Source organism: Martes martes (genome assembly GCF_963455335.1).
Source record: "Martes martes genome assembly, chromosome: 10".
In the NCBI taxonomy this organism is placed as follows: domain Eukaryota; kingdom Metazoa; phylum Chordata; class Mammalia; order Carnivora; family Mustelidae; genus Martes; species Martes martes.
This window is the reverse complement of record NC_137898.1, coordinates 101343958-101362698: the sequence shown is the minus strand read 5'-3', so window position 1 is coordinate 101362698 and position 18741 is coordinate 101343958. Positions and strand designations below refer to the sequence as shown.

At 53.1% G+C, this 18741-nt stretch overlaps 1 protein-coding gene across 2 annotated transcripts; it reads left to right on the top strand.

Moving 5' to 3' along the window:
• Positions 1-9128: 9128 nt before the first annotated feature.
• Positions 9129-18120, top strand: CXCR5 (C-X-C motif chemokine receptor 5; the record flags this gene model as incomplete). 2 transcript variants are annotated; one of them, XM_080817651.1, is made up of 2 exons in its annotated part: positions 9129-9185; positions 17059-18120. In XM_080817651.1, 2 exons carry the CDS (start codon positions 9129-9131, stop codon positions 18118-18120), a joined length of 1119 nt encoding a protein of 372 aa, XP_080673777.1. The 2 variants fall into 2 exon arrangements, with proteins under 2 accessions (XP_080673777.1, XP_080673776.1); XM_080817650.1 differs by having other exon boundaries at positions 17053-18120.
• Between the last annotated feature and the right edge of the window lie 621 nt (positions 18121-18741).

Genomic DNA, 18741 nt, shown 5'->3' with positions numbered 1-18741 from the left:
CATGAGTGACTACAGTGCAAGGTAAAGGTAAGCAGGGGCGCCTGGGTGGCTCAATGGGTTAAAGCCTCTGCCTTCGGCTCGGGTCATGGTCTCAGGGTCCTGGGATCGAGCCCCATGTTGGGTTCTCCGCTCAGCGGGGAGCCTGCTTCCCTTCCTCTCTCTCTGCCTGCTTCTCTGCCTACTTGTGATCTCTGTCTGTCAAATAAATAAATAAAAATCTTAAAAAAAAATAATAAAGGTAAGCAATCCAGGGAAAGTGCTAGATTCAGTCAAGGGCAGAAACAATTACTTTGATTCAGTGGTGTCTTGAGGAGGAAGAGGCACCAAGATGGGCCTTGAGAATGTTCAGGCTTGGATCCGGCCACGATGCGGGGACAGAGCTGCCGAGGTTCAGGAACGGTGTCGGGGGAAGTAGGGAAGAGCAGAGGAGGCCCCGGGGCTGGAGACAAGGGCTCCTGCAAGAAAATAGCAGGAAGTTAAGTTTGGAAACACACAGTGAACATTCAATAAATATTTATCCACCTGGAAAACCAAAACCATACATCGGGGACAGATCACGGGGGCCTAAAATGCCAAGCTCTGGAGTCTGGCACCTGTTGCCTGGCTTACAAGGGGCCACTGCTGTGATTTTCCAATGTCCTCATTGGGCAGGTAAGGACAAGGGGCAGCCCCTTATCAGCCTCTCCCGGCCTCCTCTCCAGTGCTGGTCCCACAGTGTCAGCAACCCTGTCCCCCACTGCTGTGTCATCATTTACTCCCTTTCAAGTGCCTGGCCCACACCCAGCAGCCCCCACACTGCAGCCCAGAAAGCTTCCTTCCTGGGGCAGCGGGGCCGAGTCATTTGGAAACCTCTCTCTGATGAGCTCCGTGATCAAGGTGCTGATATGGCAGGTGGGCCAGCCTCACCACGTCCCCAATCGCAGAGGTGAATGCGGTGGTGAGTTTCGTTGGCCCATCACCTCCACCCAAGGCCTGGTACACTTTCACTGCTGGAGTTGGGTGTGGATGCCTTTGACAAATGTCATGTCACCATCCTGCTTCAGCCGTTTCCTGCCTTTGCCTGTCAAGACGGTTCCATCCTGCGGGCCCCGCTCTCGGTCATTCAGTGCCGGGCGTCCAACTCAGCCCCCTCCCTGCTGACCACAGCTCTTCCCTCAAAGAGGCTCTGAGGACATGGGCATGGAGGAGATGAACTTTTTGCCATTTTACCTGACATCTCGTCTACAGCAAGCCGGCTAAGCGGGCCACTGGGGGCCAGCTCATCTCTTGTCCACAGAGGGCAGAGCACGGGGTCTGGAGTCAGAACTGGCTGAGCTTCCTTTCCAACTGGATAGACAGGGGTTGCTCGTGACACCTGCCAAGACTTGGTTTCCTTATACATAAGAGAAGTTAAGAAATCCTGGTCGGCTTTCTCCACGGGCTCGAGACGAGGTCCTCGTGAGACAAAGAATGAGAAAGGCCTTCATAAACTATAAATTAATCTCGGAGTATTGCAAGTGTGGTTATTAGTTTGTAAAGATCGAATTCACATTATTATACTCCCTCGGGGCACCCTGTTCTTTTTCTTCGTAGCACTTTCAGATTTTTAGAATTGCAAGTTACCATTATTACTAGGCATGTATGCTTATCTAACACCTGCCTCCCTTCCAGGCTGGAAACTGCAAGAGGCCAGGAGTCCTGTTTAGTTTTGCTTCTTGTTGCTTTCCCAGCACCTAGTTCAGTGCCTGGCATGCAGTGGAGGCTTAAGGAATAATGCACGAAGTTATCCGAGGAGCCCACCCTCACTAGAGACATCCACTCGGCTACCCTGTCGTGTTCACTGCTAAACCCGGGCACATACAGGCAACAGTTCAATGTTTTTTGGAAGTTTGAAATGACAAACCTCCTTAAATCCATTTCATTGTGAAGTTCTGTTGCTTCTGAAGACTACGCTGTGTTTTGCAGCAGCTCTGTCTGCAATCCAAATGCCCAGACAGGCTCTCTGTGCTGCTCGGCCCTCGCTGTCCTTGCCTGTCCTTGCCTCTTGTCCTCTTCCCACATTCTCCTCTGCTCCCGTCCAGACAAAGTGCCCGCCACCCTCTCCCCAGCATATATAAATGCTTTATACCACCTGTCGGCCTCTGCTGGGCCTGAGGCCATTCCCTCTCTCTTCCTTCAAAGTTCTGCTTAAAGTCCTTCCTTTCCAGGCCCCTTTTAAAAAGCATGTGTGTAGCTCAGTGGGTTAAAGCCTCTGCCTTCAGTTCAGGTCATGATCCCAGAGTCCTGGGATCGGGCTCTCTGCTCAGCGTGGGGCCTGCTGCCTGCCTCTCTGCCTACTTGGGATCTCTGTCTGTCAAATAAACAAAATCTTAAAAAATAAATAAATAAAAATAAAAAGCATGTGTGTGGGGACGCCAGGGCGGCCCAGCTGGTTACGCACCTGCCTTCATCTGCCTTCGGCTGGGGTGGTGACTGCATCGGGCTCCTGGGGAGGGAGCCTGCTTCTCCCTCTGCCTCTGCCTGCCGCTCCCCCTGCTTGTGAGCTCTCTCTCTGTCAATAAATAAATAAAATCTTTAAAAAAATTAAAAGCACATGTGTGAGTGCATGTGCGTATCTAATAGCACTTCGTAGGCAGGGAAGATTTCTCTCTGGAAAAGACTTTTGCATACGCGCTATTATTCAAGACAAAGAAGAGCAAGATTCACAGCATAGGCATCTTGCAAGTGTACATATTAGGAAACTAAGGCTCAGAGAAGTTTTTTTATTTTTTATTTTTTGGAAGGGGAGGGGCAGAGGGAGAGGGAAAGAAGCAGACTCCCCACTGAGCGCTGACCACGCCTCCTCCCCACCCGGGGCTCAATCCCACAGCCCCAAGATCATGGCCTGAGCCGAAATCAAGTGTTGGACACTGAGCCGGCTAAGCCACCCAGGCACCGCCCCTCAGAGAAGCTTTATTTGTTATTTACACACCTGGGATAGTGACTTATTTATGGATCCACGAAAACAACTGGGTTGAGCGACCTCCATTAAAGAAACAGATTGTGAGAGAGAGAGGTAAACAAAGAGTACACAAGATGAATATGTCACACATACCAGGGCTCGGTATTACTTGTGAAATGTGTGTGTGTTTGTACACACACATCAACAAGGTTGTGATGTGAAACTTATTTCTTTCTGCGGCCACGTCAAAGTGACTGGGTGCCAGGGCAGGCTGGAGATTACCTAGCAGAGCATAAGAACCACCGATTAGAGCCGAGGCCGAGACCAAGAGGAGAGACGCCAGGGGTGGGAGTGAGGCGAGCAGCCTGCTGTAAACCTCAGCAGTGCGGCGCGGCCCCGGGGAGGCTGGGTGTTCCAGGAGAAGCCGGCTGCGGGTCATGGCGCCGGCTCCGGCTGCACGGGGTGTTACCGGTTGTGCTAGAGAGGCCTCAGCTATGTAGCCTTTGCAGGGAGAGGCCGAGAGTGGTGCAGGGCTGAGTCGGGAGCTCCAGCCTGGGATACCCGCAGTGTCGGGGTGAGCCGTCTCTGTGTAGCAATCCTCCGTAGCCTAGGGAGGGCTTCTCAAAGAGTGTTCCCGGGCAGGGACCATGGGCATCACCTGGACACTTGTGAGAACCGAGGATTCTCAGGTCCCACCCCAGACCTTGGGAATCAGAAACTCTGAGGGAACACCCAACCACCCGTGTTTAATGAGCCCTCCAGCTGATTCTGCGGCATCACATCTGAGAACCATTCTCCTAGGGACGCTAAAGGGCATTCTGGGTTTGGGTTGTCTTTGAAGAGCTAGGCAGTGTCCCGTCTAAAGGCAGTCTTGGTGGAAAACAGAAGTGCCGGGTCTCCGATGTGGGCCGCCTCCTGGTGTAAATCCAGCGTCCTTCCACAGTTCCCGCAGCACCTTCGTGCCCTGCACGCGTGTGTGAGGGAACGCGGGGTTTCTCCTTACTCAGGTGCCTTCCACACTGCTGCACTCGGCCCGCACAGGTTCACTGATACAGTACGTTCACACATGTTGCTTTAAAAGCGTTCTCAAGGTGCGTGTGCCTATGAGTGTGCAAGCTTGCGCACACATACCTGTTCCAGCCTCCTCTGTTAGACAAGGTGCTCCCAGGATGGAGCCCGAATCCTGCCACCCTTGATCTTCACATTCCCCCTCTGCTGGAGGTTCAGCTCCCACTCAGTATGTAAACACCTGATGGAGCACCCTGGCCACACAGCCCACCCCTGGGAACCTGTTCCCAAGGGCACTCATGGCCCCTGTAACCTTGAGCTGACCTTGATGTGCCTCCCAGCACCTGCAGCCCATTCTCTCCCTGCAGGTCTCCCACCTATTTCCTAATGAGAGAGGAGCTGTGTGTGGGTGCTAGTTCCCCGCACTGAGAACCTTCACCCCCACCAACTTCCTGTGTTGATTTGTATTGTGCTTCTGGGTCCCCGTGCCTGAGTGAGCTGTTAACACTCACAACTACTTCCTACTACCGCCTGAAGCTCAGTTTCCACATGTGTGATAATGTGATAAAAATACCTAACACTTAGAAGACTTCAGAGGAAGGAAGGAAATAATGTGTGTGGATTTCACACACTTCATGGCACATAGTGAGTAAACCGGTGAGCAGACCATGAAGGGCGGAGGCAGTTTTCCCCCTTGGATAACCAGATTAAGTGCTGGTCCTTTGCAAAAACAATCCCAGAGAGAAGGTGGTGTGGTCGGGTGGAGAGAGCCTCAGGTTTGCTGTCCACGGGCCTGCCTTCCGACCCTCACTCTGTCAATTACTCTCCCTGTAATCCTGAGCAAAGAACTGAGCCCCTGTTTCTTCATTCCCCCACCCATGCCCCGAAACAAGGTCAGGGATGATACCGATATCTCCTACACAAGGTGTTTTGAGGATCAAATAGGATTAAACGTGAAATCAAGTTAAATACAAAGTAAAATTAAATGTCAAAACTGTAGAGCTCTGTACATCGGTAAATGCTATCCGAATGCCATTGTTGTTCTCCTTTGGTGCCTAAAGAGATGTCCAACACTCCCGCAGGCCCACTCACTAGGTGGGGACCTACAGAGCTCTGCTCTGAACAGTTGGGAAAAACTCAGAGAAAGCAGACACAAGATCTCTGCCCAGATGGGAAGTCAGCGTCTCAGGTTAGTGGAAGAACCGAGGGAAAACCCCGACCCATTCCCTGCACCCAACATTCTGCAGAACAGCTTAATTTTTCTGTGGGATGTGGGAAATGAACTCCGAGACAAGCGATTATATCTGGTCTCTGGAATAAACAGAAATTTAATCTAATCCGTGAACTGTGAAGTAAAATTACTGAGAAAATTCACCTGAGCTAATTGATGCGAAGCAGCTACTCCTGAAGGCAGACACAAGCCCACTCTTGGCAGAACCACCAGCAGTCATTTTGATGAGAAGCCTGGAAAACAATTCAGCCTCGGGTAGGCTGCCTGTGGTGTGGGGATTGGAAAACCACGCAGTAGAAATATAAACAAGTGGCACGCTGAAATAAAATTTGGGCTGCACGATCTGGAAGCTCTCCCCCCCCACCCCCTAAAACCATCTGATTATCACACACAGGTGGAACGCCTGCTGTCTCGTCCTCACAGTCAAGGAATCGTAGCTTAGGCATTGCTCTCTCTACTGGGAGGGAGGGGTAGTCTGGTTTTATGGGTTTAAAAGTCACAGGATCATCTTTTCTACCAGAGGCAGTTACTCTCTGAACCTGCTAAGACAACATCAGAATTCATGGTCAGGCAGTATTTATTCATTTAAGGCAAATTGAGTTGACCATCGAGGTCAGTGGCTGGGACAAGTGGGCCCTGGGGACCTACAGTATGTCCCAGCACCTGGAGAGATGGGAAGGAACATTTGAATGGGTCCACGGTGCCAGAAGCATGAGGAACTCAAGGGCCCAGACAGTCACAGGTTCCTCTGCTCCGTAAAACCCAAGTCAGCCATTGAGAAGCTCATAGATACCTCCCTGCCCCACAACCTCACAGCTGACACTCCTGCCTTAGCCTGCTGCCACACCTAAGAGGTCGTTCTGAGCCTCCTCCCAGACTCCTCTTCTGAGTCCACAATGCATCAAGGGAAATGGGCAGCTGTGAGAGAAGGGCAAGCCATTCCCATCTTGTCCAGTGCACACTGCAACCTCGTCCTGCCTCGTCCTGCTATGACACCATCATCACCATCACTACCATCATCATACCCTGAACCTTGGGTAATTCTTTCCCTGTATTTTTTCATGCAATTCTCAGTATCTCCCACTAACCATGCTAACCATGCACCTTCCCCTCCAGGTACATCAATGTCCAGCTCATGTCCTGCTTCTCCCATGAAGTCTTCCCTGGCCTTTGAGAGCAGTAGGTCTCTAATGGCAGGAAGCAGAGCTCTGTGTTTTGCGTTGTCCCACCAATATTTCCCATCAAGGCCGGGACAGAGTGAAGAATAACACACTTATCTAAGTCATCAGCACAGCAGGGCTGACTGAGCCAGGACTGCAGAAGTTCCCCCTTGTAGGCTGAGATGATGCCTTCGAACCTTCAGAAGGAAGTTTCTGAGGCATGTTGTTGAGGGGAGTGGGAGCCCACAGGTAAGACCATTTAAAAAAATTTTTTTTTCAAATTTATTTGACACAGAGAGAGCGAGGTCACAAGTAGGCAGAGAGGCAGGCAGAGAGAGGGGAAAGCAGGCTCCCCACTGAGCAAAGAGCCTGATGTGGGGCTTGATCCCAGGATCATGACCTGAGCCGAAGGCAGAGGCTTAACCCACTGAGCCACCCAGGCACCCCAGGTAAGGCCATTTTAATTATAGTTATGTATGTACAGAGTCCTGAACAAGGAAATTCTTATCTTTATAGAAAGATATAGAAAGTCCTAGTCAGATTATATGTGGACCATTAACCAGAAATCACCCAGAGGCTGACAAGGGACCCAGAAATCACGTCCTTTGAAGAAGGACTGAAGACACCCAGAATGAGTATTTCGAAGAGGAGAAGACTAATGGGGAGGTGGGTTCTGTCTTCAGAAGGTGTTTATTAGACAATCTGGACAGAAGGCAGTGCCAGGACCTCTGGGATGAGTTACAGGGAGACACGCTTTGTCTCAGCATGAGGAGTATGTTTCTAATGATTAAATCATCCCTCCTTAAACACGATCTTTTGAAAGGAAGAAGTTTCTTACCCCTAGTGATGTTTGTCCAATTCCATCTGGCCCTCTGATGAGGATGTAATGACAAGAATCTTGCATTTGTTGGGGGCAAAGGAGGGGGAATGAGGAGGGACGGATATATCTTCCAAATTCCCTTCTAATTCCTATATGATTCTGTATGCTATATTCCTTCCTTGGAGGAGGGAGGGGCAGAGGGAGAGAGAGAATCTTAAGCATGATCCATGCCCAGCGCAGAGCCCAGTGGACGCAGGGCTCAATCTTACAACCCTCAGATCATGACTTAAGCTGAAATCAAGAGTCGGATGCTTAACCAAATGAGCCCCCAGGTGCTCCTATATTCCTTCCTAATCCATGTCCTTAGAGTAGCAAAAATGAAGTTGAATGTATCAATGGTTTGGAGGGGCAGGGGTGTTCAGGCATGGGGCTGGAAGAATGGGGAGGGCTTAGCAAGCATGGGACACAGGAAACATCGGAGCAGCTTCCTTCTGAACGTTTCAGGGCCGGAAGTACGAAAGAGGAAAGCCATTGCTGAAGCCAGTGAGTGAATGAAGAGGGGAAAGACGCGCCCCCACAGCACAAACGGAGGCCAAGAACGCCTCAAATTGTTGAAACCCAAGAAAGCTGTATCTGTTGGGGGCGCAGTGGTGTTTATAAGCAAGGTGTATAGGAGAGAAATGGGGGATGAATGTGGAGGAAAAGATGAAGGAAGACACTCTAAAGGGGAGAATCCCAGCGAATGGTAATTTGGCTGGAAGGGAAGATGATGACAAGAGCAAAGAAGCCACATGTACCTTGTGAGTGCCCCTGGGTGCTGTCATTATTTTCACATTATTGAGTCTCAAAAGGGGCAATGCCCTCTCCTGGAAGAAAAGGCACAAAGAGGAGACATGGAGGGGACACTGATCAGTGCCTACAAAGGGGCTTCTTAAAGGAAGGGGTCCTCAGACAGAACAGAGTTGAGAGAAAGGAGAGGGTTGCATGAGCCCGTGGGAGTGGCAGCTGGCGTAGAGAAAACACTGAACATGCGGTCAGGAAAGCTGGCTTCAAGGTCCAGCTCTGCCACTGGTTAGCTATGGGCCCAAGGCTGTTCCTCTCCCATCCCGAACCCTGGGGTCCTCCTGTGTAAGAATCTACTCCAGCTGGGTAGTCTCTGATGTTAATAATTAGGTGCCAACCAAGTTCATATGCAGCTAGAACATCATTCTTTTTGAGTCAGAAGATGACTCTATGACTACTTACATTTTTCTGCTGGTAATTTGGGTGATTTCATTTTTGACTTCCAGTAATGTTTTAGTGTTGTTCCCTTTGAAAATTTCTAACCTTTCTCTCCTGAACTTGAGCTGGAAAGGGAAGGGGTTTTGCCCCTGCCTGGGCAAAAGGATGGTAGCAAGTAGGGTGACCAAGTGTCCCCATTTGCCCGGGAGTGAGGGGTTTCCCAGGACATGGGACTTTCAGTCTGGGGGGGAACCGGATGATTGTTCTCCCAAGTGGCGAGAAAGGTGAAGATTTGAAGGTGGCTTGGAAAAGAGATCCTGGAAGGCTGTCCTTCTGTTCCCTTTCTATGTGGAGTTCCCCTTGTTGCCCCACAGACTGGTGTGGTGGTTTTCATTACAAGGTACAACTCCCTTATGGGGAGGTATGGGGACGAGAAGCCAGGGCCAGCCTTCACACCAGTCACAAGCCCCATTGAGACAACCATTGCCAGGAAAGAGGCTGAAATGCTTGACTAGCACTGATGTTCTGGGGATTTTCCCTTTTTAAAAAAAAAAAAAACACACACACACACACACACACAACAGAAAAGACCCAGTGGAAAAAAAAGTGATGAGCTGTGAGGCAGACAGCGGGTCCTACGCAGCTCGAGGAGACAGTGCGCTGCTCATTTGTTTAAATTTGCAGCTGACGGCTGCCACCTCTCTATAGGCACCAGAGAGCCTCTCAACATCAGTCAGTGACCAGTCTGGTTGACATACGGCTACAAACATGAACTACCCCCTAACCCTGGACATGGACCTTATGAACTACAACCTGGAGGACGTGGTGAGTAGAGACAGCTGGTTGCCCAGGCCCTCCCTGGAATTCTAGATATTTTGTGCCTGGGACCGGGGAAGAGGGGCTAGCTGTGGAGTCCCCTCCCGCTGTGGGTCGGCAGAATCGAGGCAGGCCCCATGGTTCTTGCCTTTAAGACTGTATTTTCCCATTCCCTGGAGGACGCTGATCCGTAGAGCTGTTGCTTGAAATAGACATTCTTTCAGGGGGACTGGAAGTATGGGTTCTGATGCCTGTATCCTCCCTGACATGCTGTGTGACCTGGAACAAGTCGCTTTGCCTCTCCATTCTTCAAAAGAAGATCCTCTCCTTACCTCTCCAGGGTAGAATAAGGGCCCAGATGGGAAAGTACTTGGGAGGTTTTCTTACTCTCGGGAACCTGGCATTGCTCCAGTATATTTATTCATTTCCTGCTCTACGATCCTATCATTAGGGTACTACATTCTGTGTTGGATGGAGAAGTTGAGGATTTGGTCCTCATCCTTAAAGAGCTTACAGTCCATCCACAGAAGAAAAAAAATCCACTCACTGGAAGCTTTAGATAATAATGATGTGCTGAACCAAGGAAGTGTGAGACCAGGAGGTCAGCAAGGGAGAGGACCACACACTGGGTCAGAGTCCAGGGGCACGGGGATGCCAAGTTGGTGGGAGAACTCTTGTGCTAATCCTAGAAATGTTTTAAAGAGCATGTTGTGAGCCCCCTCCAAAAAATTAGAATCTCTAGAGATGAGGTATTCTGGGATGGGCTAAGAAAATGGTCCCCTATGTCACACTCGGCCACCCACCCAAGTCCCTCCTGTGAACCAGAGGGTTTCCGTCGGCTGGGCTCTCAAAGGATATGTGTAAGGAACAGCTCAACGGAGGCCCTGGGGCTCTGGTGTCTAGGCAGGTGGGGGCTGTTTATGAGGATCTTCTGGGAACTTCTCTCCTCCTTTCCTCCTTTCCCCCCATGGCCAATGGCACTTCAGAGGAAAGGACTTCTCTGAGCGGTGCTCTGGGCTGGATCATAAGGGATCCAAACCCTTTCTCCTATACCCTGACCCTACACTCACCCTGAGATATTCTTCAACACCCTCTAGTTCCACCGGCTGGAGTCTCCACTAGAACTCTACCCACCATGTTTCCAGACTTGCTTGGAAAAGTCTTTCTCTCACCTGCCCAGATCCCAGAGCTTAGAACTCTAAGTAGAACAAGGGGAGAAGGTGGGGGAGAAGAGCTAATTACCCAACGTCCGGCCTCTCAGATCCAATCCCCAGATAAGAGCAGAGCCAGAACCATGAGTCTAATCAGACCTGCTGCCTCACTTGTGGAACCCAACGCAAAATGAAAACGCAGGGCCCCTCATTCAAAAATTATTAAGAATTTCAAGATAGCAACAGCGGAGCACTAAACCAATCATGGAACTCTTCTAAGTAGGATCACATGCCCATGAAGTTGACCCTGAGAGTCATCACAGAGTCTGGGCAATACCCTAGACCAGACTTAAACTGCACTGCCCTGACAAGGCACCTCACTCCCAGCCTGGCTCCCCATCCTGGCCCCTGGCCTCACCTGATTAGGTTAGTGGGTGTTTTCCTCTGCCCACAGCTTCGAGCTGACCACGAACCCTGACCCAGTTGGATAACATCATAACCAACCCAGACCTGGCCAGTCCGGGCTTCTGAGAAACCTCAAGAGTTTCCCCTTACTGCATGCCTCACTCCACTGCGTGACCTACTAGGGACAGGTGGTGGCAGGGGCAGGGGACAATGGGGCATGTCCCATATAAGAAAGAAAACCGAAAGCCCAGGGAGACAGACCTGGCTACTTGCTGCGTGTCGCAACCCACCTGAGTGGTCTTGGGCCAGGCTTCCCAGCACCGCCAACCTCCCTTGATCAGAGTCCAGTCAGGAGCCCAGGAGTCCGGGGCGAACCAGGCTCTGGAGTTCTTCCACCAGCTCCCAGGGCCTCATCCTGCCCTCCCTTACTCCCTGGACACGATCACTCTCCGGGCTGCTTCCCCTCAGGAGCACAGACCCTCTCCCTCCACCCTACCCCACCCGCTCACTGAAGCTCCACGCAGTTTTAATAACGCCTGACAGTGTCTCATGGCACAGAGGCCCCGGGATGGCAGAGAGAGCAGCAGAACAATCTTGTCCATAGTAGCTTCTCAACATATATTTATTGGCCTGTGATGTATTAAAACTCCTTGCCTGTCGTTTCTCTCTGAAGTTAGTCTCGCGTTCACTTTCCTAGAAGAAGGGTTCTATACTCTAATGTTAGGTTAAAAACTGAGGGCCCTTGGCCATAACCAAGTGTTGGTCATCCTGTCTTCCCTTCTACCCCCTGAATTCCAAGATCAACTCTAGCCACTTAAAATGTCCATTTTTCAAAGATAAGCTATTATTCCCATGAATGGAGGACCCAAACAAAAAATCTAGATGGCTGAGAACAAGGAATAAGGAGCCAGGTCCCTGGGGTGGGCACCAGGGACCCATCCTGCTAGGAAGGCAGATCTAGGCAGACCTAGAGAAGTCTCTGTCTGCAGGAACCTTGATCGGGGAGTGCAGACCCCCTCTTGACAGCACTGGGGCCTGGACTGGGGTACCTATGGGGGTTGGGCAGAAACTGCACCTCCAGCCCTACACCATACACAAGCCAGGAGAGGAAGCCGCTAGAGAGGAGGGCAAATCTGGTCCAGTCCCAGGGCCTGCCTCCCCCTAACTCCTCAGTGATGATCCTCCAAAACCATTTCACTGTGATCAGAGCACCACAGGCTACAAATCCTGTCCACATGTACCATCTCATTTAATCAAAAAGAGGTAAGGAAGAGGAACCAAAACCACGCTCTTTCTGGGCTATGCCTGGGGGAGGGAAGGAGCACTCCCTCAAAATAGGTCAAAAGTCCCAGAGGAATCCCAGGGGAGGAGGCCCCAACTCAGGGGCGGGGGTGTCTGAGGGGTGAGGGATGTGGGAGAGACTGAGGGCCAGCCTGGGGAGAGGTCAGTGTTGGGGTGAATCTGGGCTTGAGCATTCAGATTACAGTGTCCCTCAGGAATTCTTGCTTTTCTTAAGGACACAGATCCCATCCCTCTGGCAGAATGTCATAAAAAGTGGCCATGAATTAGGCGCTGAGAATCAAGTCTTTCAGGAAGGACAGGACAAAATATTTCAAGGGGGTGCTGACCCAGGAGATGGCTTCAAGGGTTTGCTCTACACACCTAGGATACATGTCCGCCTCAGACTGTGTGACTGTCCCCAAAGCGCAAACGGACTTTGGGGTGCCAGGAGAGGACCCCCTTAAACCTTTGTACTGAAGACTCAGTGCAAAGGTAGGAATAGCTTAAAATCTTCCCCCAGAACCACATCGAAGCAGTACCATGTTCCTAATCAGGCCATAGGTAGAGAGGAAAGAGGGATCTGGCAAGTTCGCTCCTGAAGGGGGAGAGGGAGCAAGGGGATGATGTGACAAGTGATAAGCCAGAGTCTCGGATGGTCTTTTGGGAGTGTGGACCTTCAAAAGGAAGAGTGGGGTTAGGACACAGACCCCAGTCTCAATCCCCCAGATGCCCTCCCCCCTGAAGCCGCTGAAGGCTGGAGGAGAGCTGCCCCGGCTGGCCCATGCACAGCTCCTGACTCTTGGTTGGGAATATCCAGACAGGGACCTAAAAGGAGATAGAGCCTCCGTGTGCTCCCTAGGGCCAGAACAACGACCTGCATGTGTGTGCAGATGCCTCCCATGGCCAGAATGACTCAGGCCCCTGCCACGGTGGGGCTCTGCCTAGATGAGCCCCACACTTGGCAGCCCTCCCTTCTCCTGGGGGCTGAGTGGCAAGGTCAGTCTGGGGCATTCTCTGGCTCTAGGACAGATGAGCTAGGGAAACAAAGCTCCCATGCAGGTGCTGAGCTCGAGGAAGGTCATGCTCAGAGCCCACTCAGCCCTGGGCAGAGCATGACAGCAGGAGGACCCGAGCGTCTGGGAGCTGTGCATGAGGGGCATTTGAGGGCAAGGCCCAGTCTCCTGTCCTGAGCTCAGACATTCCTGGTCCTCCCAGGCACTGCCCAAACCCCTGTTGGAGAGTTCTGCCTGGGAGAAGGTTCTTTCTCCTTTGACAGAACACCCCCGACCCCAGCCTCTGCCCATTCCTCCCGGTCTGCCCTCTAGAGCTTCCCACGATAAGCCCGTCCTGCCCTCTTGCCCACGGCAGCTCTTCTAGTCCTCAAAGAAGGCAGCTCTTCTGCCTAGACTCTGAGTGCCGGGACCTGAACACTTCCTTCCAGGGCGGGGACTTCCAGACCCCTCAGCAAACTGGTCACCCTTGTCCAGACCAAACAAACCGGGGTGGTGTCAGCTGCCCACCTACAGGTTTCTGTTCACCTCGGGTAAGGTGACAGTAGCCCTTCTGGGAGCCACGTCACCCTGTGACTCATCTGAAGCTGGCAATCAACACATTCTCAGGTCTTTTTCTCATCAACTGTCGGTAAGCCAGGTCTTCCCTAACTTGTCCCCGGACGGTTGAAATTTTAAACGCGGGTCTCGGTCTCTCTGTTGTTCCTTACCAATTCCATCTGGTCATTTTTGGGCCTCTCCAGGCTCTGGAGAGAGGCTCAGAGAGAAGGCGGTCCAGGACAGACTCCCAAGGAATGCCCCGGTCAGCCCCTGCCCTACGTGTTCGAACAGAATCCGGTCAGCAAGCGTTCGAAGGTCTTCTCCCTGACCAGTGCAGGGCCTTAAGGCACTGCTCTCCCTGCACCCTCCTCCTTCCCCCAATCATCCTCTCTCCGCCTCAATACTGGGACCTGGAATGTGCTAGCTCCTTCTCCTGCCCTATCCCCAGTGCTCACAGCAATTTTCCACCTAGATTCCTGGCTCGGCGCTCAGCTACATCCCGCTCCTCGTGTTGGGTTGCCGTCTTTGGGGTATGAGTCCCTAGCTTCTACGCACGCTTTTATCTGCTGGGTACCCGCCTAGGCCACATGCTGTCGTGGCCCGACCTGGGCACGTGGCTGTGTCTAAACCGGATGCCGTCAGAGCATGTGTGTGTGTGTGAAGGCCTTACGCCCCGGTGGCTTTTGATGTCAAGGAATGAGTAAGCACTTGGCCAGATCGTCTACACTGAGCTCCCTCTGGGTAGGCGTCTTGGAGGGGTCCCTTTTGTGCCCCACTCCCCACACCATATAGGATTCATGATCCCTCCACTTCCCACCAGACCAGAGCCAACTTTGCTTCACTACCTCCCTCCACGGTTTGGGAAGGGGTGGAGGTGACTGAAGCCGTCGGTATGGGAAGTGGCTTTGACATGTACCACCCCCAAGCCCCCAAAATGTCTGTTTGACACCTCCCGCTGAGATGTACTAACAACTCCCAGCACCCCTGAAACCAGTTTCCTCCCATGTTCCTCCCATGTCCTCCCTGCCTGAGCACTTTGCCAAACAAATAGCTCTTGGTAAGGAGGGAAGGATAGTTTCCCCTCAACGGTCTTCTAAACCTGGGTTCTCAGGAGATGGGGCTTCAGGGATCTGGGGACATAGCCCACTGTCCTGACTTTAAATGCAATCAGGGGAACCTGGGTGGCTCAGTGGGTTAAAGCCTCTGCTTTCGGCTCGGGTCATGATCCCAGGGTCCTGGGATCGAGTCCCGCGTCAGGCTCTCTGCTCAACAGGGAGCCTGCTTCCTCCTCTCTCTCTGCCTGCCTCTCTGCCTACTTGTGATCTCTGTCTGTCAAATAAATAAATAAAATCTTTAAAAAATAAATAAAAAATAAATGAGCAATCAGCCTGGATGGTTTGGAGGGTCAGGACTTGAGTGGCTCTCATAAAGGGCTTTCTGGGCCGGACAGACAGACTATACCTAAGCCCTCCCAAAGGCAGGTAGAGTCCAGCCCCATGGACAGCCCCAAGTCCCCACATCTCTTCACCCTGGGTCTGATCTGCTTTGCTCTGCATGGAGACTACTCACCTCACTATTTCCCCATTTGCCTCCTGCTGAATTCTAACATGAGCCAAATGGTTGTAGTCAATGACAGTATTGGACATAGCTCCCAATATGGCAAGAGAACCCAAGTCAGGCTCCAGGCTGTCAAGGGCATTGGGAGGAGGCAGGAACCGAGGAAGGGGAAAAGGAGTGTCTGAGTCTCCATGGTGGCCCAGAGACGGACTTGCCTAAGGGGTCAGAACAGAAGGGCGCCTGGCTGTCTCAGGGAACCTGCCCTCAGAGCCTTTCAGCACACATCTGTTGCATGTCTGTCATGTGTGAAACACATGGCCTTGCCAGGGGGACACAGAGGGCCAGCTTCAGGAGCTCGCCATCTAGTGAGGAAATGCACATGGCAATGCCCTGTGCCATAATAAAACAAGTAGATGCAGACCGTAAGAAGAGAATCTCATCCCAAGCTAGGAGGGAGGTAGGGAGGTGGAACTGAGCGGGACCTTGAAGGAAGCCTAGGCATTCGCCAGGCAATCACGGCGAGAAAGGAGTGCTCTGCACAAGGCAGAGTTGGAGCAAAGATTCGGAGACAGGGGTCACTGGGGTGTTGGGGGCAGGCAGCCAGTAGGATGAGGAACACGGAGGACGCAGTGCCTAAAGCGATAAAGGAGAAGATGAGTTTTGAAAAGTCAGGGGGCTATCTCGTAGACATTTCAAGACCCCTGTAGGGGAAGGCAGACCTCATCCTGCCTGTCCATGGTTTTCAAATGAAAGCAAGCCCTTTGCTCTCCTGGAAGAAGGGCAATGCGAGACCAGCTAGAGGTTCTGTGCAGAGTATCCTTTCCCATCCTCTCCCTCCCCGGGGTTAACCTTTATAGAAGTGTCTTTTTCAACCCACAGAAGTTGGTTATAATTGGTTTTGAAACCATGGGGAGGGGTCTGGTGGAGGGGGGAGAATGGGGCTGGGAAGTGAGGAGGAGCAGGTGCAGAGGGACAGCTGTGAGTGAAAGGTATGAAAACAGATACCAGTCTTCCTTTGCGGTTAGCTGGGTAAACAACCTGAGCGCTGGTGGCCAGGGGCGGGGTGGGGAGGAGGGGGAGGCTGGGGAGGAGGAGCTTCCGGAGACAAAGTGGGCATAGCACCGTCTCTTGGAAGAGCATCTCCCCTTCCTCACTTGCTTCTGAGGCAGAGGGAAGCAGAGGAGGGAGGCGACCGGTGACGGAAAGTAGCCATGAGGGAACCCCAGACAAAACTGCGTAGGGGTCCAAGAATGGGGTCTGGAGGTGGATCAGCGTGGGTTCAAACACACCCAACCTCTCACCCGACCGTTAGCAAGGCACATGGGTAAGATAGGAATATCACATATCCGAGCTCGTTGCGCAGATTAAACAAAACAGGAGGCTAATACTACCATTTCGGCGATAATGAAGACATTCAGGAATAGGGAGACATCCCAAGAGGAAGCCAGGAGCCCACCCCAGCAGTACCCCCTCAGCAGGATCTTAGGCTCTAGTGCCCACTGCTCTGTTCAGAACTGGACCAGATGGCTCCTTGCCCCAACCAGATCCATTCCCCAGATTCCAGCCCAGGAGCCGGCAGCCTTCTATATCTGAGGACACATAAACACAAAGTAACTTACAGGTGCCCTTCAGGGAAGCCTCTCCCCACCGCATACACCATGTATCTCCTTCCATCTTTGTCAGGACCTTGCAGGGCATTAGCCCCTTTTACAGGCGAAAACTGAAGTTGGAAAAGGCAAAGTGATTGGTTCGTGGACACACAAGGGGAGATTGGGAATTGGTCGGTGGGACATATTGGGAGTACAAGGACAAAAGCGGCACTGGGGGGCAGTGTGGGGGGACAGGAGAAATCCACAGGGGAGTCCGGGTCCCGGCGTGGTGGAGAGAGACGGGTCCTCAGCCCCCCGCCCTGCTCTCTCCCTGCCCCTGCAGTACAGAGAACTAGGCAACTACAGCGACAGCACGGAGAGTCCCACAGTGGAAAATCACCTCTGCTCCACGGTCGAGGGGCCCCTCCTGACCTCCTTCAAGGCTGTGTTCATGCCGGTGGCCTATGGCTTTATCTTCCTCCTGGGTATGATGGGCAACATCCTGGTGCTGGTGATCCTGGAGCGGCACCGGCACACACGCAGCTCCACCGAGACCTTCCTGTTCCACCTGGCAGTGGCTGACCTCCTGCTGGTCTTCATCCTGCCTTTCGCCGTGGTAGAGGGCTCTGTGGGCTGGCGCCTGGGCACTGCCCTCTGCAAGACTGTGATCGCCCTGCACAAGATCAACTTCTACTGCAGCAGCCTGCTCCTGGCCTGCATCGCTGTGGACCGCTACCTGGCCATCGTCCACGCGGTCCACGCCTACCGCCACCGCCGCCTCCTCTCCATCCACATCACCTGTGCCACCATCTGGGGGGCGGGCTGCTTCTTCGCCTTGCCGGAGATCCTCTTTGCCAAAGTCAGCCAACCCCACCACAACGACTCCCTGCCGCGCTGCACCTTCTCTCAGGAGAACCGGGCTGAAACCAACGCCTGGTTCACCTCCCGCTTTCTCTACCACGTCGGAGGGTTCCTGCTGCCCATGCTGGTGATGGGCTGGTGCTACGTCGGGGTGGTGCACAGGCTGTGCCAGGCCCAGCGGCGCCCTCAGAGACAGAAAGCAGTCAGGGTGGCCATCCTGGTGACGAGCGTCTTCTTTCTCTGTTGGTCACCCTACCACGTCGTCATCTTCCTGGACACCCTGGCGAGGCTGAAGACCGTGGGCTACAGCTGTGAGCTCAACGGCTACCTCTCGGTGGCCATCACCATGAGCGAGTTCCTGGGCCTGGCCCACTGCTGTCTCAATCCCATGCTCTACACTTTCGCGGGCGTGAAGTTCCGCAGCGACCTGTCGCGCCTTCTGACCAAGCTGGGCTGTGCCGGCCCCGCGTCCCTTTGCCAGTTACTCCCCACGTGGCGCAAGAGCAGCCTGTCGGAGTCCGAGAATGCCACCTCCCTCACCACCTTCTAGGTCCTGGCCCCCCTTGGTCCTGCCTTCCGTGAGGGTGCAGTGTTGCCGGAACCCCTTCCAGCAGGAGCCGGGACCCTAGGAGATGGGACCCCCGGGCTCCTCATCCGGGGCAGCTAGAGCCACGCCCTCCTTCCGGGACGTCCCTGCCCGCGCTTCCGCCCGCCCGGGGCCCCGCGGCCGTCCAGGGAGCGGAAGTAGCCGCGAGGCAAAGCGGAGGATGCCTGTGCCCGTCGGTCTCTCCTTCTTTCATCTTAACCGTTGGAAGCTCAAGAAACAACTTTGGCTCCCGCCCTGCCAATTGGGAAAGTCAGTCGCCTCCCAGAATGCACTCCGCCATCGGAGGGACCACGGGTCTCCACGACGACCCGCCTCTCCTCTCAGCCCTCCGGCCCAGAGAAGCTAGAGGCTGAGCACCAGGGGAGAGATGGAGGGCGAGGCTGAGGGAAGGCCCGCTGGCCAGAGGATGTGGCTTTACCACCTAGGGCCCTAACAGACACAGACACCCTGCCCGGCTACCAGCCCTGCATCTGGACCGAGCAGGAAACTCCGACTGACCCAATCCGGGAAGCTGCTCCCGGCTCTGACCCAAGTGGCACCAGGCCAGCCCCATGTCACCGGGCC